We start from the raw sequence: 24,813 nt of genomic DNA, 5'->3' as shown, positions 1-24,813 counted from the left end.
ACCGAGTCAAGACAGAGACCGGGAGGGTGACAAGGTGTCCGAGACAGAGTCAAGAAAAATGGTCCAATTCAAGACCATGATTGCAATTTTGCCAAATCACCACCGTAATAAGAGTTCAAAATGTCCAGTATTTCTGTGTTCATATTTCAGAACAATGCATATGGAGAGTAAATAGAGCCACTCTACAAATGTTTACTAACCCAAACACAGAGGTGAACAAAGTGCTTTCTACACCTTCAGAGAAGGGCTAAGGATTTATACAATAATTCTTATAATAATATACAAATTATGATAACTATATTGTTATTTTCAATGATGTTCTGATTTAATCTCTTCGGTTTTTGTTGGTTTAGGGTTAACATTCTCTATTGTACTACATAATTGATAGATCGTAATACATCCACTACACTACTTTGATACGCATCAGTATATACAGTGCCCACTGAAAAAAATAGGTACAAAGTAGCCTACACAATTGCCATTTGTGTTTTAGAAAAAGTTCACCGCTACATGAGTGCGCTGGTATTACGGTTGCTGTCCTTCCAGAAACACAAACCTGTCACACACTGAAGGCCTATAGGTTCACCACTGAGCAAACATGTCTATAATAGATATCAAGGCTGTTAAAATATTCATGTTTCAAGAAAGAAGTGTACATATTTGGCCTGGCAAAGCGGTTTTATGCGCTGACTGAATGGAAGCTGATAATTATACATTTTTTTACTCCGCCGGTCTCGGCAAGAAATTCTGAATCCTCACTGTCTGAGATTGTTTGATTATAACTACACTAAGACTCTTCTGGGCTTTGAGATTGCCAGTCAGTTCGTGTGTGTCCATCCAAAACATCCAACCAATGTTCCCTCAATTTTTTTCGGCACTGAGCAAATTTCAGGTTTACTGAGTGCAAACTTGACAATTGTGAAAATTCTGTGCAAGTTCCAGCGCACATTTACTGTGAACACTGAGTCTGTACCCGCTTTAAGTTACAGTTTTAACAGTGGTCAAGTAGGCTACTGTGGCTATTTGATCATAATGTAGGTCAACCAGTATCCTACCATCAAAAACAGTGGGGAAAATGCATCCCATAACATTTTAACATGGAAATAGCTGTTCTATCATTCAGCCTACAGTAGCAGCCAATATGTGGTGTTCAACGTAGGCTTGATATTAACCTGTTAATCAACTTGTCCTTCAGACAAGGTGACTGAAAATGTTGTTGTGTTGTTTGATGCAAGAAACCACTTTACAAAATAAAAGGTGTCTAGAAATGTACACGTTTTGTGCTCTTGTAGAAAGCAATCAGTCCCCTATTGCTGACTACAAATGATCTATAACTGGGCAAATAACTCACTAACTAGCAAAGGATATGATTTTTTTTGTGCATATGTGGCTACATGCAGCTCTTGCTATGATCTCAAAACAAATCAAATCAAATTGTATTTGTCACATGCGCCGAATACAACAGGTGTAGTAGACCTTACAGTGAGATGCTTACTTACAAGCCCTTAAACAACAATTAAGTTTTAAGAAAATACAACAAAAAAAGAAAGAGATACGAATAACAGATAATTAAAGAGCAACAGTAAATAACAATAGTGGGGCGAAATACAGGGGGTACCAGTACAGAGTCAATTTAGGAACCTCTTGGACTTAGACTTGGCGCTCCGGTACCGCTTGCAGTGAAAACAGTCTATGACTAGGGTGGCTGGAGTCTTTGACAATTTTTAGGGCCTTGCTCTGACACGGCCTGGTATAGAGGTCCTGGATGGCAGGAAGCTTGGCCCCGGTGATGTACTGGGCCGTACGCATTACCCTCTGCAGTGCCTTGCGGTCAGAGGCCGAGCAGTTGCCATACCAGGCAGTGACGCAACCCGTCAGGATGCTCTTGATGGTGCAGCTGTACAACCCTTTGAGGATCTGAGGACCCATGCCAAATCTTTTCAGTCTCCTGAGGGGGAATAGGTTTTGTCATGCCCTCTTCACAACTGTCTTGGTGTGCTTGGACCATGTTAGTTTGTTGGTGATGTGGACGCCAAGGAACTTGAAGCTCTCAACCTGCTCCACTACAGCCCATCGATGAGAATGGGGGCGTGCTCTGTCCTCCTTTTCCTGTAGTCCACAATCCTCTTCTTTGTCTTGATCGCGTTGAGGGAGAGTTTGTTGTCCTTGCACCACACAGTCTCATTGTTGTCGGTGATCAGACCTACCACTGTTGTGTCATCGGCAAACTTAACGATGGTGTTGGAGTTGCCTGGCCGTGCAGTCACGAGTGAACAGGGAGTACAGGAAGGGACTAAGCATGCACCCCTGAGGAGCCCCTGTGTTGAGGATCAGCATGGCAGATGTGTTGTTACCTACCCTTAGCACCTGGGGGTGACCCATCAGGAAGTCCAGGAACCAGTTGAGGAGGGAGGTGTTTATTGATGAGCTTTGAGGGCACTATGGTGTTGAACGCTGAGCTGTAGTCAATGAATAGCATTCTCACATATGTGTTCCTTTTTTCCAGGTGGGAAAGGGCAGTGTGGAGTGCAATAGAGATTGCATCATATGTGGATCTGTTGGGGCGGTATGCAAATTGGAGTGGGTCTAGGGTTTCTGGGATAATGGTGTTGATGTGAGCCATTACCATCTTTTCAAAGCACTTCATGGCTGCAGACGTGAGTGCTATGGGTTGGTAGTCATTTAGGCAGGTTACCTTAGTGATCTTGGGCACAGGGACTATGGTGGTCTGCTTGAAATATGTTGGTATTACAGACTCGGACAGGGAGAGGTTGAAAATATCAGTGAAGACACTTGCCAGTTGGTAAGCGCATGCTCAGAGTACATGTCCTGGTAATCCATCTGGCTCTTGTGAATGTTGACCTGTTTAAAGGTCTTACTCACATTGGCTACAGAGAGCGTGATCACACAGTCGTCTGGAACAGCTGATGATCTCATGCATGCTTCACTGTTATTTGCCTCGAAGCAAGCATAGAAGTAGTTTAGCTTGTCTGGTAGGCTCGTGTCACTGGGCAGCTCGCGGCTGTGCTTCCCTCCGACGAGCTTTGGAACTGGTGTAGTACGATTCAATCTTAGTCCTGTATTGACGCTTTGCCTGTTTGATGGTTCGTCAGAGGGCATAGGGGATTTCTTATAAGCGTCCGGGTTAGAGTCTCGTTCCTTGAAATCAGAAGCTCTACCCTTTAGCTCAGTGCGGATGTTGCCTGTAATCCATGGCTTCTGGTTTGGGTATGTACGTACGGTCACTGTGGGAACGACGTCATTGATGCACTTATTGATGAAGTCAGTGACTGATGTGGTGTACTCCTCAATGCCATCGGAAGAATCCCAGAACATATTCCAATCTGTGCTAGCAAAACAGTCCTGTGGCTTAGCACCTGCATCATCAGACCACTTCCTTATTGAGTGAGTCAATGGTACTTCCTGCTTTAGTTTTTGCTTGTAAGTAGGAATCAGGAGGATAGAGTTATGGTCAGATTTGCCAAATGGAGGATGAGGGAGAGCTTTGTACGCATCTCTGAGTGTGGAGTAAAGGTGGTCTAGAGTTTTTTCCCCTCTGGTTGCACATTTAACATGCTGGTAGAAATTAGGTAAAATGGATTTGAGTTTTCCTGCATTAAAGTCCCCGGCCACCAGGAGCGCCGCCTCTGGATGATCATTTTCTTGTTTGCGTATGGCCTTATACAGCTTGTTGAGTGCTGCTTTAGTGCCAGCATCGGTTTGTTGTGGTAAATATATAGCTACGAAAAGTATAGATGAAAACACTCTTAGTAAATAGTGTGGTCTACAGCTTATCATGAGATACAGCTTACCTCGAGACTTCCTTAATATTCGATTTCGTGCACCAGCTGTTATTTACAAATAGATACAGACCGCCACCCCTTGTCTTACCGGAGGCGGCTGTTCTATCTTGCTGATTCACCGAAAACCCAGCCAGCTGTATGCTATACATGTCATCGTTCAGCCACGACTCTGTGAAACATAAGACATTACAGTTCTTAATGTCCGGTTGGTACGATAGGCTTGATCGGAACTCATCCATTTTATTATCCAATGATTGCACGTTGGCTAATAGGATTGATGGTAGAGGGGGATTACTCACTCGCAGTCTGATCCTTACAAGGCACCCCGACATACGTCCCCGATATCTCCATCTCTTCTTCATGCGAATTACGGGATTTGGGTCTTGTCGGGTGTCTGAAGTAAATTTTTAGCTTCCGACTTGTTTATAGAAAAAAAATCTCCGTCCAGTACGATGTGAGTAATCGCTATCCTGATATCCAGAAGCTCTTTTCAGTCATAAGAGACGGTGGCAGAAACATTATGTACAAAATAAGTTCCAAATGACGTGGAAAAACACACACAATAGGTTAGGAGCCCGTAAAACGTCAGCCATCTCCTCCGGCGCCGTCTATCCATCTATCAGTAGCGGTGCGTGGGTCAAATGACTGGGGAAGCCAAGCCATCCACCCCGCCAAATAAAAGCCATATTACAACCTGTGTTGTGATAATTGCGTTGTTTGCTCTAAAAACCGGTTCATTCATATGCTTTGCGACCGTGATGTATAAGCCTAAAGGCCGAGACAATAAGAGGACACACTGGCAGAATACATTAAACCACACCTTTGTTTTGTCACAAAAACCCGGATAGCGACCTCTGTCCAGTGAAGTCCACAAAGCATATTGCATGTACAGTAACAGACAGTTACATGACCTACAGCGTGGTCAAGCAAGTTAATGTTTCCCACATTTTCGGACCCCTAAACAACTATTGATTTAAAACCACAGAGGGTAATCGCAAGTCGCAAAGAAAACAAAAGCGGCCTCCACTATTCCAGCGCCATTTCAACATGATCAAATCACCTCAGCTTAGTCCAACTCAGTGACAAAATAAAAGATACCAAAAACTATTTAGTCCAATCAACGTAAGCTAAATATTATGTGGCTGTCCAGGTTCTGATTTCTGTGTGCGTGTGTGTGTGTGTGTGTGTGCGTGTGCGTGTGTGTGTATGTGTGTGTGTGTGTGTGTGTGTGTGTGTGTGTGTGTGTGTGTGTATTCGTGCAAGTAGAAAAACATGTTGACTCACCCTACCTGTAGAGAAAAGCCAGTGCCATCCTCCTCTCTTTCATGTTGATGAAATGGTCTATCACTCTGTCAAACACTACACACTTTTATTTTTTGTTGTCCTTGGCTACCTGGTTAAAATGTTTGCTCTCTAGCCTAAATTCCATTCATAGGCAACCTTAGCTAGTTAACATTAGCCTTCTACATCTAGCTACATATTAAACTTCCATCCTCCCAGTGTATGAGTGTATGAATTAATGGTTGGATCAGAATTGACGTTATCATCATTGTCCAGTACGGAGAATTAAGTAAAACCGTGAGTCCAAATCCCTATCTCCATCCATGGCTAATTTAGGAAAGAGACAATAGCTACAACAAGATGCAACAATTCAAGTTTTTCTGTCAATGACGTATGCTCTCAATAGGATTTGATAGGAGTGATGCCAAATCCAAGCTGGCTTCCCTTGACACTTTTTTTTAGGTGCTCCAGGACCATTCACAGTTGCGCTCGTTTAGTTTAGCTCAATGTTGATTGGCTCATTTTTCCTACTTTTTTTGGTCAAGGGAGGCCAGATGCTTGCTGGCTTCCCTTGCGTTCAATGCTAGGGGCGGCAACAATGTCATACTCATTTGAACCAGACAACATCAGATAGATGGCCTACTCGTAGAGAGACAGAGGGGGGCGCTGTTTCGCTCGCTCGGATGCTTTCTCCTGTGAGATACATTCAATCTCTTGTGAATTGAAGGAAAATGATGAAACAGAGAGATGAAAGAAATGATTTAATGTTCAAAAAAAGTAATTGTTGCTAAAAAAAAATTGGGAAGCCTGGCTTCCCTTGGCATCCATGAATACACACCACTGCCAATACATGATTACCTCATATTGGCTTTCCATGAATTGCCCTGCCAATGCATTGTTGTTCAGGCCATTTAAAAACATAAATATTTCAAATTTGAGGTAGGCTATATGATTACACTAGTAATAGATCCGTTATTGTACACAGCTGAGTGAGCATACATTTAAATAATTTGCTTTTTATTTTATTGGGCTGATGGTGCCTGCATCAGATGGTCAGTCTCAGCGGAGGGAGAGATCATCAGACTGAGGGTCCGTCTCTCAACGTCCCTCCGCTCTCCCTTTCCTCCACTGACACTGACCAAAAAGGGGCACAGTCTTCCAGCTGATGGCAAAACTCGAGTCACACCGCATTATTTTTGCCTCATGCACAAATTCATGTCGTTACTCACATGAACAGAGAAAGTGAAATATTCCTCGATATTAAAAATGACCCAAGCTGCTAATAACAACAACACAAGCCTATAGATACACTTTCCTACTCATTCTTTACCACTGCACTGCTTGTTGTAGCGCTGAGTGGAAATAGGAAGAATATGCATTTTATGGCTTATCAAAGTGTTGACAGTGCTGAGTAAGAACTTAAACATGAACTCACTCATAAAAACAGCAGCTCTTTGCTGTATTCGTTGACAGTCTCTCTCTAGTCATGGTTTTAAACGTTTTAAAATCTCACAGTATCAACTTCTCTGTAGCTTTCTTTTATGCCTGCTACTTTATTGCAGACACTGTAATCTGAGCCATCCGATTGGCCAGCGGTAAACCTAAAGTGCACTTGATTAGCTCTCTGGGTCCTGCGCGAAGGAAGAGTTTGAACCTTCAGACACATGAAATGGTTCAAAATGGCAACCGTTCACATATCCAGTTCGCAGGGCAGCTGACTTGGGTGCACCTACCGCCAGCAGCCTGAGAAAAATGGTTTAAAAAATAGGAACACAATGCTTTATCGTTGTTTTTTAACTGAAATGTTTGGCGATCGACTAGGAAAGCCTTGAAATACGATCGACCAGGTTGGGTGACCACTGCTCTAGAAAGTTGAGTGAAGTTCAATCTTGTGCTTCTCTCTGTGGGCTAATATTTCTGCCCAGAAGTCCTGGGGAGCTGCATGGCAGGACTAGTACCCCACTAGCTCCCCTTTAGTTAAAACAATGTCCTCACCTTGCGCTGGCGACCAGCCCTGTGTTGTTTGGGCGAGGGTACAGGGGCATCATCCTGGGGGGCATCCCCCACCCTCACCTCATGGAGGAACTCCCTGTGGCCAGACCAGCTCCAGATGGGGATCACCTGGAGGTCCGGGTGCACCTGGGGGATGGGCTCTGGAATCGGCAGCCTCCTTTCCTCTAGTCTCAGTGGGGTGAGTGCATGGAACTAGTGGAGAATGGGGACACAATAAAATGTGACACACGGTGACACATATATACAGTCAACTCCCTGATAAATGCAACAGCTTGACCCTGTTTGTGGCAATGAGAACTAAACCAGAGCACGCCGTTATCATGACAAATTCAAAACAATGTTCAGACATTTGGACTGGAAAGGTATATTGCGCTTATCAGGAGTCGACTGACCGCTCTCCTTCCAAAGTTGTGAGGTTTACAGTATATGGAAAAGTCTTACCGTCCAGACTTTCTCTTCACTCTTTCTCCTGACACCTGAATGAAGGACCTAGAATCACAGAGGAGAGACATAGCTGACATGCAGTATAGATGCTGGCACTATTCATAAAACCACTAGGTTGAATTTGACATATTCCCTTCAGGAGAAATTCCACAACCAATCAATAGTAAATGGCAAGTTTACGCCTGGCTTTGAATCAAGTACTTGGCTCCAATCAAGTACTTGGTGAAACTCGGAGGCTCACCGTGCGACTGTTGCTATTACTGTTGCTGCTGCCCTGCAGTCTGAGTTGTCTGGTGGCCTGGCTGTGAAACGGAGTAGCCTGATCCTGGGGCTCCCCCTCTCCATCCCCATAGTCAAGGAAGGGCCTCCGGTTGGGCACGTCCCCCCTTGGTGGATGGGGGCGGCCCTCCCACAGCAGGTCTGTTTCAATGTCAGTGACGTGTTCCTCCAGCTGTGGGGACTGGGGGACGTGAGCGGTTGAAGGTACTCCTTTTTCATCTGCCTCTGCCCTCAGGTCCTCTGGGTCGCACATTCCTGTAGAGAGAGAATGCGAGACAGAGCGAAAGCGAAACCAGGGTCATGTTCATTAGGGCACACAACGGAAAACATTTCAAACTGTTTTGCAGTGGAAAATAAAAATGAGCGTTTCTTATTGGACAATTCCACGTAGTTCCTTCCTGTTTCAGTCTGCTTTCTTCCGTTCGGTGCTTAATGAACATGACCCTGGGTTATGTCCAGTAAAGTACAACAAGAGAGAGGAAGCAGTTTGAAACAGAAAATTACACATTTGTGAACTTATTGGGCACATTCAGGTCGGGCCTCCTTGTCATAAAGTCTTGTGGCCCGCCGACGCCCCACGCTCGAATCCCAGACATCACACATGCATGACATTTAAACACCACTCTGCATCAGTATATCAAATGTCCCAATGAACCATAGGCAACATGCACCCTCTGCTGCCTAGGAAGGCTTACAGCAAGTCTGAGTACAGAGCATCAGAACGCAGCCCTCAACTGTATTATATAACCAATCACTGAATCATTCTTAACTCGCCTCCTGTAGGATCCACTATCTCCACACTGGCTGAGTTCCTCTGACCCAGAACAGTGTTCTTGGGGCCATTCAGAATCACGGTGAACGTCTCATGGTTTTCTTCCAGGCCGTCGTCTTTGAGGTAAATGTTCCAGGTTTTCACGCTGACTCCTAATCAGTCATACAGGGAGAGGGAAGAGGAGGTAGCCATATCAACTAATAACATTATAATAGGTATATCAACTAACCCCCCCCCCACACACACACACACACACACACACACACACACACACAGGAGCAGGGTTGGCCACCCTTTGATGTGGATCATCACAGACCTGGATCGAACTGGATCAGACTGGCCGTGCTGTGGGTGAAATCTTTCCCCACCTTGGCAGTACCATCTTCCACCTGAAAACAGAGAAAGAGGGGTTGACATTCTTCGACTTAGATTCAAGTCCCATTCAATTCAACGTATACAACTGTGCCACCAGACATTGTTTTTCAAGGTCAATTCAATATGAGTGAGTAGGACTGTTAACCCTTGACCCTAGCTGCTCTAGTCCACAGCTTGGCTGTTCAGTTGACTGGTGTGAGTTGTGTTCAGGACACCACTCTACTGCACCTGAATAGCAATGTAGGCCGGGTCCATGCTTTTCCCACTGCGCGTCAGCTGCACCTGCAGCATGCCTGCGTTCTCACACACCCGGTAACACGTAGCGGACAGCTCCACCCGAGACCACGTCAGCTGCAGTCTGCAAGACAGGCCACAGGTGCGGTCAAGAGTGAACAGGAGAGGTCAAGCGTGGCTAGACTCCTCTTTATTTTTTATCCTCGTTCCATCTGTATGTGCTTCAGCCAACTCTGAGTATCATTGTCATACCATTGACAATACAGTACGTACAGACCTGGGAACAGTTTCTTTTTTTACATGGCATCAGTCATGACATTTGGGAAGATTCTAAGCTGTGTGTGAATCGGTCTATTGTACCCACTATAACTGTGCACAGAAAGTGCCCACCTCCAAATGTATCTATGTAGTATAAAGCAGTGTCTCTCAACCTTTTTTGTATCGTGAACTGCTTACTTACCAGCCCTTTCCCAACAATGCAGAATTAAAAAGTATGAAAATATTTGATTACATTTTTTAAAAACAAATTATATCGCAATAAAATAACAATAACGAGGCTATATACACGAAGTACCGGTACCGAGTCAATGTGCAGGGTTACGAGATAGTTGAGGTAATACTGTATGTACCAATGGAATAAAGCCTACATTTCAGGCAGCATGGTGTTTCCCGCGGGGTCAGTGACACGGAACTCAAAGCTGTCCCCTGTCACCTCCATGTCGGTGGGGATGACATAGAGCACGGCGCGCTGCTCCAAATCCCTCTGGGTGAAGCGTCCTTTGATGTACGCCCCTAGGCAAACACAAAGAACGGGGGAAAAGCTGTCACCACACTGCACAGTGCCCACATCGACTACAGAACACTTTACTATAACCCTGATGTATTCATTACTACTCAAGCTCATTTCCTGTGAGGTACTGTACTTTCAAATGGCACCAAGACGTGTTTTGTATCCACAAGACTGTAACATGTACTATACCCCTTTCTTGAAGGTACAATCTAGATATTTGACTGAACATACAATATTCTCAAAACCTACCACCTCTCACTCAACATACCCAGGTAAGTATATTAAGTTCATTTCAAGTAAAAAAAATTATAATAATGTAATCACCAAAAATGGAAGTAATTAATCTAATTTCCCCTCTGTTTATCTATTAAATTGAAACAATTTGAAGAAAAGGAGCTACCGGTGAGGGAGTTCTCTAGGTAGCCGAAGTGAGGCGGCCGTGTGATGGTGAACTCCAGTTCCTGGGCGGGACTGTCGGGGTCAGAGGCCTGGAGGTCACGTGACGTGATGTAGATGCCTTGCTTGTCCCCTGGTCCCCCTGAGAGGTTCTCCACTGTACTGGGGATCCTCTTGGTCACCAGGCTGGGGGGATTCCTGTCCACATGCTCCACCTAGAGGTGGACAAGGTCGTGCTCATTAGCAGAGAGAACAGTCTATGACTTGGGTGGCTGGAGTCTTTGACAGTTTCTAGGGCCTTCCTCTGACACGCCTGGTATAGAGGTCCTGGATGGCAGGATGTACTGGGTGATGTACTGGGAGTAACGCACTACCTTCTGTAGCTCCTTGCGGTCGGATGCCGAGCAGTTGTCATACCAAGCAGTGATACAGCCAGTCAAGGTGCTCTAAATGGTGCAGCTGTAAGAACCTTTTGAGGATCTGAGGGCCCATACCAAATCTTTTCAGCCAATACTGGTCCTGGAGACCCACATGTTGCGCAGGCTTTTGTTCCTGCCCAGCACTAACAAACACAACTGATTAAACTGATCAAGGTCTTGGTGATCAGCTGGTTAGTTGAATCAAGTGTGTTAGAGGTGGGCTGGAACAAAAACCTGCACACCGTGTGGGTCTCCATGACCAGTGATAGTGACCACAGTAAATCTACTGTCACCCGCACTTCTATCAATAGGCCAGAAGAGGGTGCTCTGATTACGTCTCATGACAAAATGACCGTTTGGTCGTTGAGTATCTTAATTCCACTGTAGGAGACAGCAAGTCTTCATAGATGCAATTACTTAAAAAGCATATTGTGTTCTGGTACGTTATTTTTTTGTAAAACATCAGATGGAAAAAATGATGACATTTGGCCCAAATAAAGTCCTCTCTGATTGCATACAGAGAAGAATTATAGAGAAATAAGGACTAATACATTAAGGATATAAGTGATAGTTATTTACACAACTTGTTATCATGCACTATCTGTACTATAGCCTCAGAGGTCCTCCACTTGTGAGGTCTGTTGTAGATATTATTCATGATGCTAGTGCCACTGTACTGAACGCAGAGTACAGTCTTAACGGGGCCAGAGGTTGAGCAGTTAGAGGAGCGGACCTGCGTTGTTTAGCTCACAGTGGCGTAGCGCGGCTCTAGCCAAGTGGCAGACAGAGAGTCTCGCTAGACCGAAGGGGACATTTGCTGGCCAGGCTGCCTCACCTGTGCCTGCCTACGACCCCCACCCACACCCACACACACTGAGGCCCAGGGCAGGGTGGGCTGGCCAGCAGGTTATCCGCCTGGCTGACCGGGTTCAGCTCTAGAATATGTGAGTGCGTGGCGGGCCACAGGAGAGGAGAGGCACGAGGAACACAGTGTCACAGCAGCAGCCTCATCCACCTGGCCACAACAGCCCAGCAGGCTGACAGTTCAGTATGCAACACTGTAGGGAGGCCTGGGTTAACTCTCTCCTCTCTCCCTGTCTGAGTGAATACCACCACAAAGATAGCTCATGGTGAAATCATTGCTTGTGGGAAGAAGAAAATACATGATTGGTAGTTTGGATATTATTCATCTTTCCATCCCTTTATTTCCCTAACATTTTATTCTCCCTTTTAAACTTTATTTCCATTGCAAATCTGCGTACTGTATGTCTGGTGACACTGTATGCTTAGAAGCCGGGGTTCATATTCACAACACGTCTGAGTAGGAATGCTGATCTAGGATCAGGTCCTTCATGTCCATATACACTGAGTGTACAGAAACACTGTGCAAGAACACTTTTCTAATATTGAGTTGCACCCCCCTTTCGCCCTCAGAACAGCCTCAATTCATCGGGGCATGGACTCTACAAGGAGTCGAAAGCGTTCCACAGGAAGCCATGTTGACTCCAATGCTTCCCACAGATGTGTCAAGTTTTCTGGATGTCCTTTGGGTGGTGGACCATTCTTGATACACAAGGGAAACTGTTGAGCGTGTAAAACCCAGCAGCGTTGCAGTTCTTGACACACTCAAACCAGTGCGCCTGGCACCTACTACCATACCCCATTCAAAAGGCACTTAAATGTTTTGTCTTGCCCATCCACCCTCTGAATGGTACACATACACAATCCATGTCTCAAATGTATCAAGGCTTGAAGAGCCTTCTTTAACAAGTCTCCTCCCCTTCATCTACACTGATTGAAGTGGATTTAACAAGTAACACCAATAAGTAGCTTTCACCTGGATTCCCCTGGTCAGTCTGTCATGGAAAGTGTTCCTGATGTTTTGTACACTCAGTGTATATTATAGCAAGGTTTATTTCAGCTTGTACACATTCACAGCTTAAAGCTGAGTTACAGTACACAGACAAAAAGGAAATCAAAATGAGAAGATCTTAGGGGAAAATTAAGAGTTGATTAAAGCCGTTCGGGACTGGAGTGAGGGAGGGAGCATTGTATAATAAGGATCTAAAAGGTGTAACTGGTCCTAGATTAGCGCTTATATTCTGAGACACTTTCAACTTTTTTGATTTTTGATTTATTTTACTAATTGGTCTTTTTACCAGTCAAATCAGATCTTTCTTCAGAGCTGATCTGATTGGTCAAAAGACCAATAAGTGAAAAAAAAATATCCGAAATACGTCCAAGGCATACAAGATTTGCCGAAGTATCAAAACCAGTAAAGCCCACCTGTATTGTGAAGACCAGCGGCTCCTCCTTCAGCTGTCCATACTCCAGGTATCCTCTGTTAGTACCATCAGACGGCATCAGACTAAACCTGTCAATCTGGGCCAGGCTGCCCTGGTAGTGCTGGTAAGCCAGGTCCATGTTGTTGATATCAGTCTGGGTAAAACGGGGTAATGTCAGTGGGTACCCCTTGAGGAGCAGCTTGCCGTACTGCGGGGGCTGGGTGAGGGCATAGGTCAGGTTCCCCACAGCAGTATCTGGGTCGGTGAGCTCCAGGTGGTCTGGTGTGATGGACTTCACCGCTCCCTCTGTCAGTTGGAGGCCGGTATTGCGGTTGAGGGACGGCGGGATCCGGTCACTGTGTTCTATGGTGAAGTGCAGGGAGCCGCTGCGGGAGCTGATGCCGTTGGTGACGACGAAGCTGTGGGGAGGAAATGGAAAAGTGGATGGATGAAGTTTGGTTATTGGCATGTAGTTAGGCGTATAAATGTATATAGGCACGTAGTTGGGTTTTGTGGTTTTGCTGTGGGCTGCTGCGGCGACGTGTCCTTTAAAACACAGGAGACAGAGGTACAGTTCAAAGGGCAGATGCCAACTCGTGGACAGCTTGTATAACAGCAAAAGATGGATGGGGAAAGTGTGCAAATTTAATAAGTAATCGGGCTATTTTTTGCATGATGCCACTGGCAAACACGATCTGTATGATAGAAAGTAATTAGCTAAAGAATTGAAAAATAACTACCAAAATTAATATAATCTCAGTGATCTAAAAACATAAAATTCATCACATTATTCACAGATGAGGCTAGCTTTATTACAGATCCAATTTAAAAAGGCAATAAGTCAATCATAAGGGCCCCTTTCCCATTTTCAAGCTGGTTGAGTCTTGTTGTGTGCTCACAGACTGGTCCATGGCTCACCACATGCTACAGTGACAACGTACTGGAGCTGAAATGGGGACAGTGGTTTGTGTGTGTGTGTGTGTGTGGACAGATTTTAGCCCTCGTTCAACCCTCTGCCAAGTCAATCTGCCTCTCACACACACAGCCCTGCAGCTGAGAACTGCCCTAGGCTCCACCAGCCACCACGAACAACACACTGGCCACCACACACACACACACACACACACACACACACACAGGTCCCCCTCTCTAAGCCAAACCGGTGCAACATCTGCCATCTCCACCATCCCATATTTGCTAGGTAATTGTTCCCAGAGATGCCTGTCTGTACTCTGTACACTCCTTTTCTGGCCGCCATGGCAACCGATGCCAGCCGGCATTATCATTCTCCTAATAATGCCCATTCATCATCCGCTGTCACGGTGGCCAGAAGAGGGGGGCATAGAAAACACCTTCTGCCTGGGGCCTGGGCCAGGCCCCTGCTCTGACGCACAGGTGTGTGCTCAGGTGTGGCCCCATCTGAGGCGCCAACCGCTGCCATCACACACTGCCACCAGTCCCCCTCCAAATGGAACATTCTGTATCACACACCAATACAGCGTGCGCTCATACACATAGGTTTGACCAGAACCAAGTAGAAACCAGTAGAAATAGTCACAGTTAAATAGATGGATGCTTTGGATCTAAAGATGAGGTTAGTTTGTATTTGAGTGCTGAGAAGCGGTTAGATAACATGGCTGATTGCTCTATTGGGTTCAATGTGTCAGTTAAGAAATACCAGTACTGCTGCCCCATGCTGGACGGCTATCACCTCCCTCTTTGGCAGAGAGCATTGGCAGTGTGTGTGCCCCCACTAAAGCGCTCCCCCCTCTCATCTCCTCTCAACCTCGGCTGGCTTGGCTGCAGAAAGGCTCCTGGCTCCCAGCTGACCCTGAGGTGAAACACAGCCAGGCTCTCTCTCTATGAGTGTGTGTTTGTGTGTGCCAGGCTTCTGGGTGACAAACCAGCGTCCTCAGACACACCAGGGACGGAGAGGAGAGCAGACAGAGGAGAGGACAGGTCAGCCATACGCCCGCCATCTCTCTCTCCACCCAAGCCTCCTGCCAAATTGGCTGGAAGAGGCACATAAACATACTGTAGCAGAGCTCTCATCTCTTCACACTTTTTTTTTTTTTTGCTGAGCTTCTTTTGACGCTCAAATACTCCGTCCGAATTTGTGTGATACATTTTGGGCAGGCACTAAAAATCTTTCTTATTCAGTTGAAATCAACAGACATTTTATGCCATATTTTTTAAGTCAAAAGGAGATATTTTTATTGTTATAAACATAATCGTGCCTGAAATTTGAGCCAGACACACATTCAATTAAATCTGAATGAACAGGAAAGGTTTAAATTCAATCATCCAATATTCCACTAAGGTGTCAGTCTGAAGAAAATGGACAACACACTATTTCAAGAAATGTTTGTATCTGCCCCTAAGTCTTGTATGTCCAACAACAAAAAATACAAAATGAAACAAAATACCACAACGTGTTAGTCTGACCTGAAGGAGTCCTGCTCAGCCGTGTGACTGTTGTCATGGGTGTAACACACACGCTGGGCCGCCACGTCCAGCTGGGAGAAGCTGAGGAACGGCATTCCAGGACGCTGGACGGCGTGGACGTGTCCGTGTTTGGGCGGGACGGACACGGTGTAGAGCATCTCCCCCGGTCTGGCAGCCCCGTCCGTAGCCAGTAGGATGTCTGTGGTCAGGATGAGCCGCTCTCCCTCCATCAGGGTGACCGGCCTGGTGACCAGCACTATGTCACCTGGACACAGGAGAATCGTCATTTAGGTCAAGCAATAGCAGTTTTTTGCATCTATTATACTGTTAAATGTATTAAGGCTTCATTTATTTACTCTTTGAGTTTAAAAATCGATAAAAAAGTGTATTATAAACATCAAATAAAGCATTTTAGTGCCCGATATCAGGGACTGTCAGCTTATCTTAGTTGCACTTGCTTCGATAGGCCAGCACAATATGAACTGCACCAAAAACCTGTACGAATGGTATGTTTTCAATAATAGCCTGGCAGTGACTTGAGCAAGCAATGATGACGACGACACAACAACAAGAGAACCGCAGAGGCAACCAAAACTCTACGTCTGTTCCCTCCCTACATCCTTCAATTATTCACGTTCCGAGGTGGCTCTTCCTGCGGTGCCGAGTGTGTGGGCTTTTCTCACCTTCGCTCCTCCAGGATCAGAGGGCACCGAGCCAAGAGGGCCAAGCGCACCCCTGATTGCACTCCCCCTCTCCTCAACTCTCTTCACTTCTCTCCGCCTCCCATGTCATGCTCACCCAACTGGAAAAGATGGCCTGGCTATAGGGAAAGCCACCTATTCAATTATACATGGCCAAGATGCAGCGGCTGGAGAAAGTTTGTTTTGGGACGTTGCTGATGCATGTGTGGTGCGTTGAGGCACAAAATGGCTGCCGTGCCTTGCTCCACCCAGGTTGTTGTGTCTTGGTGGGTTAACAAGGTGTACTGTTGTGGTATACTGTTGGGTAGTGCTGTAACCTGTCTAGGAAAAGTTCAGTGACTGAATTTACCTATTTATTTACCTTTTTCTTTGCCAGCCAAGTGCTACGTAAATGCTAGATCTGTAGACAATACGCGACTATGTGTTATGTGATTAATAAAGTAGTTACATTATTGCTGATAAGATGAGGCTCCTCCAGAGAGGAAGAGATGGTCCACCTCAAAATGTTAAAGACAAAATTTCCTGGAAAAAAAACGTGTGTGCTTGTTTGTCTTAAAGTATTTAAGCAAGAACTCATCATAACAATGAAACTGTGCCCATTAGGCTGTCCTGTCCTCACCCTTCTGGATGGTGCGTACTGAGATGAAGAAGCTCTGAGGAGGGGACTCGTTGTCTAGGTCACTGAGGGTGAAACGGATGCTGTCATGACCTTTGAACCCGGTGCCAGTAGTGTGGGCATACCACAAGTGGTTAAACTCCACATCCTCCTGGGTGAAGTTCTGACCCGCTCCAATGTCTGTCCAGCCAGCTTCTGTCTGCACAAAGGGAAGAGGATACACAAACACACTCAAATTTGAATTTGACACTTGGTCAGATGTAGGTCAGGAGGGTAACATCAGACGTATCTGCGGATGCTATAGTGGTTCTTCCTTTAAAAGTTACGTCGTACAAGTCACGTCATACTGCAGCACAGCTTGCGGGCTGCCGCAGAATTCTATGGCACATTATTTAAGTGTCAGCCATTGTGGCCAATAATGCTAGTTTGTGCTAGTTTGACCCCCAGAGAGCATCTTTGAGAAGCATTTGACTGTTTTTAATATTGGCTGTACTAGAGAATTTAAAATATATATTTTTAAGAACATAGTATATGGGATTGATTTTAAGAATTTTTCTTAATTCATTTGATTAATATTATGGTGTTTCTATTCCAAGAAAAACAAAAACAGTCAAGGTTTCCGTTAGGAAAATATGGAGCTGTACAACGTGACTGGCCGGGAGTAGGCTACTAAGTGACTGTGAGTGAAAAGCATAATCCTAACATTTCCACACCCTAATTGTAGGCTAACCAATACCCAAAGGGAGATTCAGTGAAAATAAAAATCTCATTGATTTATCAAGACCAGTCCCCATGCTTGTCTCAGAGCAGCGCGAAATGGTGCTGAAATAGTTGAAAGGATAATAGAGAAAGGAGCCTTGAAGGAGCCTCGGTAAAATACTGTTAGACCTGGGGATTATGTTCACGGACAGTGCTATTCGACCTGTGTTACGCCGAATGCGAAAACCCAGGAAAATGAATAGGTATAGTAGACTACAATACTGTAAAGTAGGCCTAATAATGCTAAAGATAATGCTTAAATAAATTAACTGCTGGTCTATACTGTATGCTGCACATTTTTACATTGTATTCCATTTCCAGCATTTCCAATATTTGTTGTATTATTTGTTCTGTCTTTTCTGGTGAATTAAAATGAAATTCCAACCAACTTTCTATGGCTTGTTTAAAAATAATTATATTCTGAAGATGATTTTGTTTTCAAATAACCGAAAGTGAGTGGTTGTAAATCTGATTAAAGGGAAAAAAGGCCATTATTGAACACGGGGTTGGACATTCTTACTACTTTGCTCGAGAACGAGTTTGAATTTAAGTATACATTTTGTATGACTGACGCCTTTAGTAAGAGGTCTAATGCTTTAATATGTAACCATTTCTGCCCTCCGAATTCATAGTCATTACATCAGATGAACCGTAACATGTCGGCTAAATCGATTTCATTCATGAATGCATTTGAACGTTTTTAATATTGTTATAGTGAAGAGCAAAATAATCCTAACATTTCCAAATAAAAATCTGAATGATTTATCAAGACCGGTCCCATGCTTCAGTGATATTTATTCCCTTGGTAATTCGTTATGGATCCATTAATATATTTGAAGTCCCTAAACTCAGCTAGAGTCTATTGTCCTGCTGATCGTTGAAATAAACATCTGCATTTTGAAAGAGTATTTTTTATCATTATTTTATTAACAGAAGCATAAAGATGTTGATGAAGAAATACTGTACAGTAAATGCTTTACATAACATTTTGCAGATGCATGATGTTTGTGGCTAGAAATGAAAAACTTTAGAGTACTTAATACATTGTAAATTGGGGGGATTTATTTCACACCTAGCAGAGCTATCCTCTTGTAAAGGTTGAAGAGTCTATTGTCCTGCTAATAGCCCATCATGGAAACGTTGTTTGCCCCCATAGGTTTTAGGCCTGCAGTGGGTTATAATAATCCATGCCTTCTGGGTATGTTTAAAAGTCCAAACGTTATGGGTGGAGTTAGAATTTTGGCTGTCAGAAGTATTCAAATCAACCAATGTCAGCCTTTAAATGCTTTATTATCCAAATGTTTAAAGTGTGTGTGAACAACGGAGAGAATGCATTTGACTGTTTTTAATATTAGGGCCTTCCAGAGGAATGGAAAATTCATAAACCATGTGCCATGGAATCGGTACATCGAACATCTCTTCCCAACTATTTTGCAATCTATATGGTACAGCTGTCAATTTTACGAACAGAAAGAACATTTCTTGCCACAGTTTAGACTACCGATAGATCAGCGTTCTAACTCCCCCTTGTGGCAGTGTGGTGCAATGACAGAATGCCACCATCTACCACAAACGGTCACGGCTGAAGCTCAACTTTTACAGGAAGAGCCAATGTACAGTATATATAGCGGTATACGTATTTTGATATAAACATCTTCTGCGAATCCTTTGAAGAGGGGCTTTGCTTTGCACTAACCTTGACCTGCAGCTTGCCAAACCTGGGCCCAGCAGTGAGGATGTAGTAGAGCTTACTGGTTGGAGTGTCCAGGTCTTCTGCCTCCAACACCACACTGGAGATCACCCTCCTGTCCATCCAGTCCACCTCCACTCCTGCATTTCTGACAGAGAAGATACACCATATGGTCAGGACCACAGAGACACAAAGAAACATACTCAGAGACAGACAACGAGAAAGAGAGGAGAAAAGCGAGAGAGCGACATTATTAGAGAGTTCAATCCCCAGCAAAGACACTGAGGGCCACAGAGACATAGGGGACCAAAGGAGGGGAAGGTATACAAAAAGTTTGGGTACACCTACTCATTCAAGGGTTTTCTTTATTATTTTATAATGTAGAATAATAGTGAAGACATCTACAGTAGACACATGCGGAGATAATCCGTTCACCTACTCTGCGTCTCACAAAGACACAGCGGTTGGAACCCCAAATCTCAAATCAGACCAAAGGACAGATTTCCAACGGTCTAATGTCCATTACTTGTGTTTCTTGGCCCAATCAGGTCTCTTCTTAATATTGGTGTCCTTTAGTAATATTGAAATGTGTCTGTTACTTGAACTCTGTGAAGCATTTATTTGGGCTGCAATTTCTGAGGCTGGTAACTCTAATGAACTTTTCTCTGCAGGTCTTCTTTTCATGTGGCGGTCATCATGAGAGATAGTTTCATCATAGCACTTGATGGTTTTTGGGACAGCACTTGAAGAAACTTTCACAGTTCTTGAAATGTTCCGCATTGACTGACCTTCGTGTCTTAAAGTAATGATGGACTGTCATTTCTCTTTGCTTATTTAAGCTGTTCTTGCCATAACATCGACTTGGTCTTTTACCAAATAGGGCTGTGTTCTGTATACCACCCCTAACTTGTCACAACACAACTGATTGGCTCAAACGCATTAAGAAGAAAATAAATTCCACAAATTAACTTTTAACAAGGCGCACCTGTTAATTGAAATGCATTCCAGTTGACTAACTCATGAAGCTGGTTGAGAGAATACCAAGAGTGTGCAAAGCTGTCATCAAGGCAAAGGGTGGCTACTTTGAAGAATCTCAACAATAAGATACATTTTGATTTAACACTCTTTTGGTTACTACATGATTCCATATGTGTTATTTCATAGTGTTGATGTCTTCACTATTATTCTGCAATAGTGCAAATAAAGAAGAACCCTTGAATGAGTAGGTATGTCCAACTTTTTGACGTGTACTGTACATGTAAGCAAAGTACCAGTTCCAACTCATATACAGCTCCCTACAAGCAGTACCGACAAGCACCAGTCAACTGAGGAGCCCCAGCCCAGAGAGAGAAGGACAAACACTGTGGACCACAGAGACAGACACATGCAGCTAGGGCCACAGAGCCCTTAACACCCTAGCCTCCCTAAACCTAGCACGCTCAGATGAGTCCTCATCCTGAACACACGTCAACAACACCAGATCCCCTCCCTCCCCCTGCTGCCTGGCATGGAACAATGGGCCAGGCGAGCAGGAGAGACCTGTCAGAGCCATCCACCAGGGCACCGCAAACAAGGAAGTGGGTGTCTGCCAAAAAGCCACATTACTTCTGCCTATGCAGCCTTTATGGACTGCGACCTGTGCCAACGCACTGATTCAAAAAAAGTCCTGATCTAAGGAGAAATAGAGGAAAAACAGGAGGAGGAGGACAGAGGAGGACCTATTCAAGGATGTAACCTGATTCCCAGTCACTCATTCGACTGGAGGACACAGGGAGATTAAACATACTCCCGCACCCGCCACATGTGCTGTACAGGTTGTGTGTGTTGACCCCTGAGTCCATACCCCCCCCACCCTCACCACCCCCCTTCTGTCCCAATCCTCCACCTCCCCCATCCCCAACTTCCCTTCTCTCTCTCCCACCATTCGTTCCACCCCTTCCTCCACCTCCCTTCCCTTTCTCACCCAACCCTCCCTGATCCCCTTCTTGGCTCCGAGTGTTCCTCCCAGGGCGTTCTTCTTATCCTTACTTTAGCAGCCGGGGCTTTTCATCGTTGACTGGTAGGACACGGAGGTGAGCAGTCCCCTGGATTGTGTGGCGGCCATCTGTCAGTTGCACAGTGAACGAGTCCTTCAGGGTTTCCGTGTCATCGTGCATGTACATGATCCTCATTCCTGCAGATAGGGGCCAAGAGGGGAAGAGTCAGGGAGAGGATGGGAGAACGGTGGGAGAGGGTGAACAGGAGGACAGTTTGGTTGGGTTTTGGGCTGGGGTGTTCGGTCACGGTGTAAATAGAGTAGCAATGTGTGTAAATGTGTGTTTTTAGGGAACTGTAATATTTTGTTGCGAAAAAGGAGTGCTCTCAGCGCATCACATATTCCACTAGTTTTTTCAACAGTATCAAATTGGGCTCATCGCACAAACACACGGGTAATTTTCACTATTGCTGCGGTCTTTGAAGAAGCCAAACCAAACAGATTGAGCTAAAGCCCTGCTCACCTACAGAACCAATCAAAAGTTTGGACACACCTACTCATTCAAGGTTTCTTCTTTATCTTTATTATTTTCTACATTGTAGAATAGTAATGAAGACATCAAAACTATAAAATAACACATGGAATCATGTAGTAACCAAAAAAGTGTTAAATTTTTTAAAATATATTTTATATTTGAGATTCTTCAAGTAGCCACCCTTTGCCTTTGACAGCTTTATACACTCTTGGCATTCTCTCAACCAGCTTCATGAGGTAGTCACCTGGAATGCATTTCAATAAACAGGTGTGCCTTGATAAAAGTGAATTTGTGGAATTTCTTTCATTCTTAATATGTTTGAGCCAATCAGTTCAGTTGTGACAAGTTAGGGGTGTTATACAGAGGATAGCCCTATTTGGTGAAAGACCAAGACCATATTAAGGCAAGAACAGCTTAAATAAGCAAAGAGATATGACAGTCCATCATTACTTTAAGACATGAATGTCAGTCAATACGGAACAACTTAAGAACTTTGAAAGTTTCTTCAAGTGCAGTCACAAAAACCATCAAGTGCTATGATGAAACAGGCTCTCATGTGGACCGCCACATGAAAGGAAGACCCAGAGTTACCTCTGCTGCAGAGGAATGGTGGGAGGGAGAGAAGGGAAGTTGGGGATGGGGGAGGTGGAGGATTGGGACAGAAGGGGGGTGGTGAGGGTGGGGGGGGTATGGACTCAGGGGTCAACACACACAACCTGTACAGCACATGTGGCGGGTGCGGGAGTATGTTTAATCTCCCTGTGTCCTCCAGTTGAATGAGTGACTGGGAATCAGGTTACATCCTTGAATAGGTCCTCCTCTGTCCTCCTCCTCCTGTTTTTCCTCTATTTCTCCTTGGATCAGGACTTTTTTTGAATCAGTGCGTTGGCACAGGTCGCAGTCCATAAAGGCCGCATAGGCAGAAGTAATGTGGCTTTTTGGCAGACGCCCACTTCCTTGTTTGCGACGCCCTGGTGGATGGCTCTGACAGGTCTCTCCTGCTCGCCTGGCCCATTGTTCCATGCCAGGCTGCAGGGGGAGGGAGGGGATCTGGTGTTGTTGACGTGTGTTCAGGATGAGGACTCATCTGAGCGTGCTAGGTTTAGGGAGGCTAGGGTGTTAAGGGCTCTGTGGCCCTAGCTGCATGTGTCTGTCTCTGTGGCCCACAGTGTTTGTCCTTCTCTCTCTGGGCTGGGGCTCCTCAGTTGACTGGTGCTTGTCGGTACTGCTTGTAGGGAGCTGTATATGAGTTGGAACTGGTACTTTGCTTACATGTACAGTACACGTCAAAAAGTTGGACATACCTACTCATTCAAGGGTTCTTCTTTATTTGCACTATTGCAGAATAATAGTGAAGACATCAACACTATGAAATAACACATATGGAATCATGTAGTAACCAAAAGAGTGTTAAATCAAAGTGTATATTATATTTGAGATTCTTCAAAGTAGCCACCCTTTGCCTTGATGACAGCTTTGCACACTCTTGGTATTCTCTCAACCAGCGTGAGTTAGTCAACTGAAATGCATTTCAATTAACAGGTTAACTGGTGTGCCTTGTTGAAAGTACATTTGTGGAATTTCTTCCCTTCTTAATGCGTTTGAGCCAATCAGTTGTGTTGTGACTCGTTAGGGGTGGTATACAGAAGATAGCTCTTTTCGGTGAAAGACCAAGTCCATATTATGGCAAGAACAGCTTAAATAAGCAAAGAGAAATGACAGTCCATCATTACTTTAAGACATGAATGTCAGTCAGTATGGAACATCTTAAGGACGATGAAACTGGCTCTCATGTGGACTGCCACAGGAAAGAAAGATGCAGAGTTACCTCTGTTGCAGAGGATAAGTTCATTAGAGTTACCAGCCTCAGATAGCAGCCCAAATAAAGTCCAAATTTTAGATTTTTGGTTCCAACAGTGGTGTGTCTTTGTTAGACACAGAGTAGGTGAATGGATGATCTCCGCATGTGTGGCTCCCACTGTGAAGCATGGAGGAGGAGGTGTGATGGTGTGGGGGTGCTTTGCTGGTGACGCTGTCTGTGATTTATTTAGAATTCAAGGTACACTTAACCTGCATGGCTACCACAGCATTCTGCAGCAATACACCATCCCATCTGGTTGCGCTTAGTGGGACTATCATTTTTTTTATCTACAGGACAATGATCCAATACATACCTCCAGGCTGTGTAAGGCCTATTTGCCCAAGAAGGAGAGTGATGGGAGTGATACATCAGATTACCTGGCCTCCACAATCACTCGACCTCAACCCAATTGAGATAGTTTGGGATGAGTTGGACCGCAGAGTGAAGGAAAAGCAGCCAACAAGTGCCCGGCATACGTGGGAACTCCTTCAAGACTGTTGGAAAAGCATTCCAGGTGAAGCTGGTTGAGAGAATGCCAAGAGTGTGCAAAGCTCTTATCAAGGTAAAGGGTGGCTACTTTGAAGAATCTAAAATATAACGTATATTTTGATTTACTCAACACTTTTTTGGTGTTAAACGTGTTATTTCAGAGTTTTGATGTCTTTGCTATTATTCTACAATGTAGAAAATAGTTTTAAAAAAGAAAAATCTTTGAATGAATAGGTGTCCAAAATTTTGACTGGTCCTGTATGTTTCCATGGGTCTGCTGCTTACAAGGAATGTGCGTGTGTGTATGTGCACGTGCATGCTTGTGTACGCGTACGTGTGTGTACGCACTTGCATGTGTGTGTGCATGTATGTGTGTGTGCTCAGTGACTGAACAGAGTGCACAGTGGCTGTGAGGTAATTGTGCAGGCAGCAGCAGCAGACAGAGAGAGAGAGAGAGAGAGAGAGAGAGAGAGAGAGAGAGAGAGAGAGAGAGAGAGAGCAGTTGGAAGGACAGTGTGCAGCGGAGGCAGCAGCAGCACCACGGGCGCTCTGCGACCTCTGTCTCGAGCATCTGTTCAGCAGGGGCCTGACCCCCGACAACGACGACAACACAACGCACAGCCCTCTGGAAGGAAGGCACAGCCCAGGCTG

At 44.8% G+C, this 24,813-nt stretch overlaps 1 protein-coding gene across 1 annotated transcript in view; it reads right to left on the bottom strand.

Moving 5' to 3' along the window:
- Positions 1-24,813, bottom strand: part of frem1b (Fras1 related extracellular matrix 1b) — a 55,795-nt gene that overhangs the window by 1,350 nt on the left and 29,632 nt on the right. Inside the window, exons 22-34 of the mRNA XM_029632106.2 lie at positions 21,331-21,475; positions 19,309-19,450; positions 16,857-17,052; positions 15,537-15,801; positions 13,093-13,510; positions 10,392-10,602; positions 9,849-9,993; positions 9,196-9,325; positions 8,909-8,981; positions 8,595-8,744; positions 7,783-8,075; positions 7,539-7,586; positions 7,080-7,289 (exon numbers count right to left, since the gene is read on the bottom strand). Of these exons, the coding sequence (XP_029487966.2) occupies positions 7,080-7,289; positions 7,539-7,586; positions 7,783-8,075; positions 8,595-8,744; positions 8,909-8,981; positions 9,196-9,325; positions 9,849-9,993; positions 10,392-10,602; positions 13,093-13,510; positions 15,537-15,801; positions 16,857-17,052; positions 19,309-19,450; positions 21,331-21,475 (2,426 nt within the window). The remainder of the gene's footprint in view (positions 1-7,079; positions 7,290-7,538; positions 7,587-7,782; positions 8,076-8,594; positions 8,745-8,908; positions 8,982-9,195; positions 9,326-9,848; positions 9,994-10,391; positions 10,603-13,092; positions 13,511-15,536; positions 15,802-16,856; positions 17,053-19,308; positions 19,451-21,330; positions 21,476-24,813) is intronic.

The sequence above is a fragment of the Oncorhynchus nerka genome, linkage group LG24 (assembly GCF_034236695.1).
Source record: "Oncorhynchus nerka isolate Pitt River linkage group LG24, Oner_Uvic_2.0, whole genome shotgun sequence".
Lineage (NCBI taxonomy): Eukaryota > Metazoa > Chordata > Actinopteri > Salmoniformes > Salmonidae > Oncorhynchus > Oncorhynchus nerka.
The sequence above is the reverse complement of the archived record's forward strand: the minus strand, read 5'-3'. Positions and strand labels throughout refer to the sequence as shown.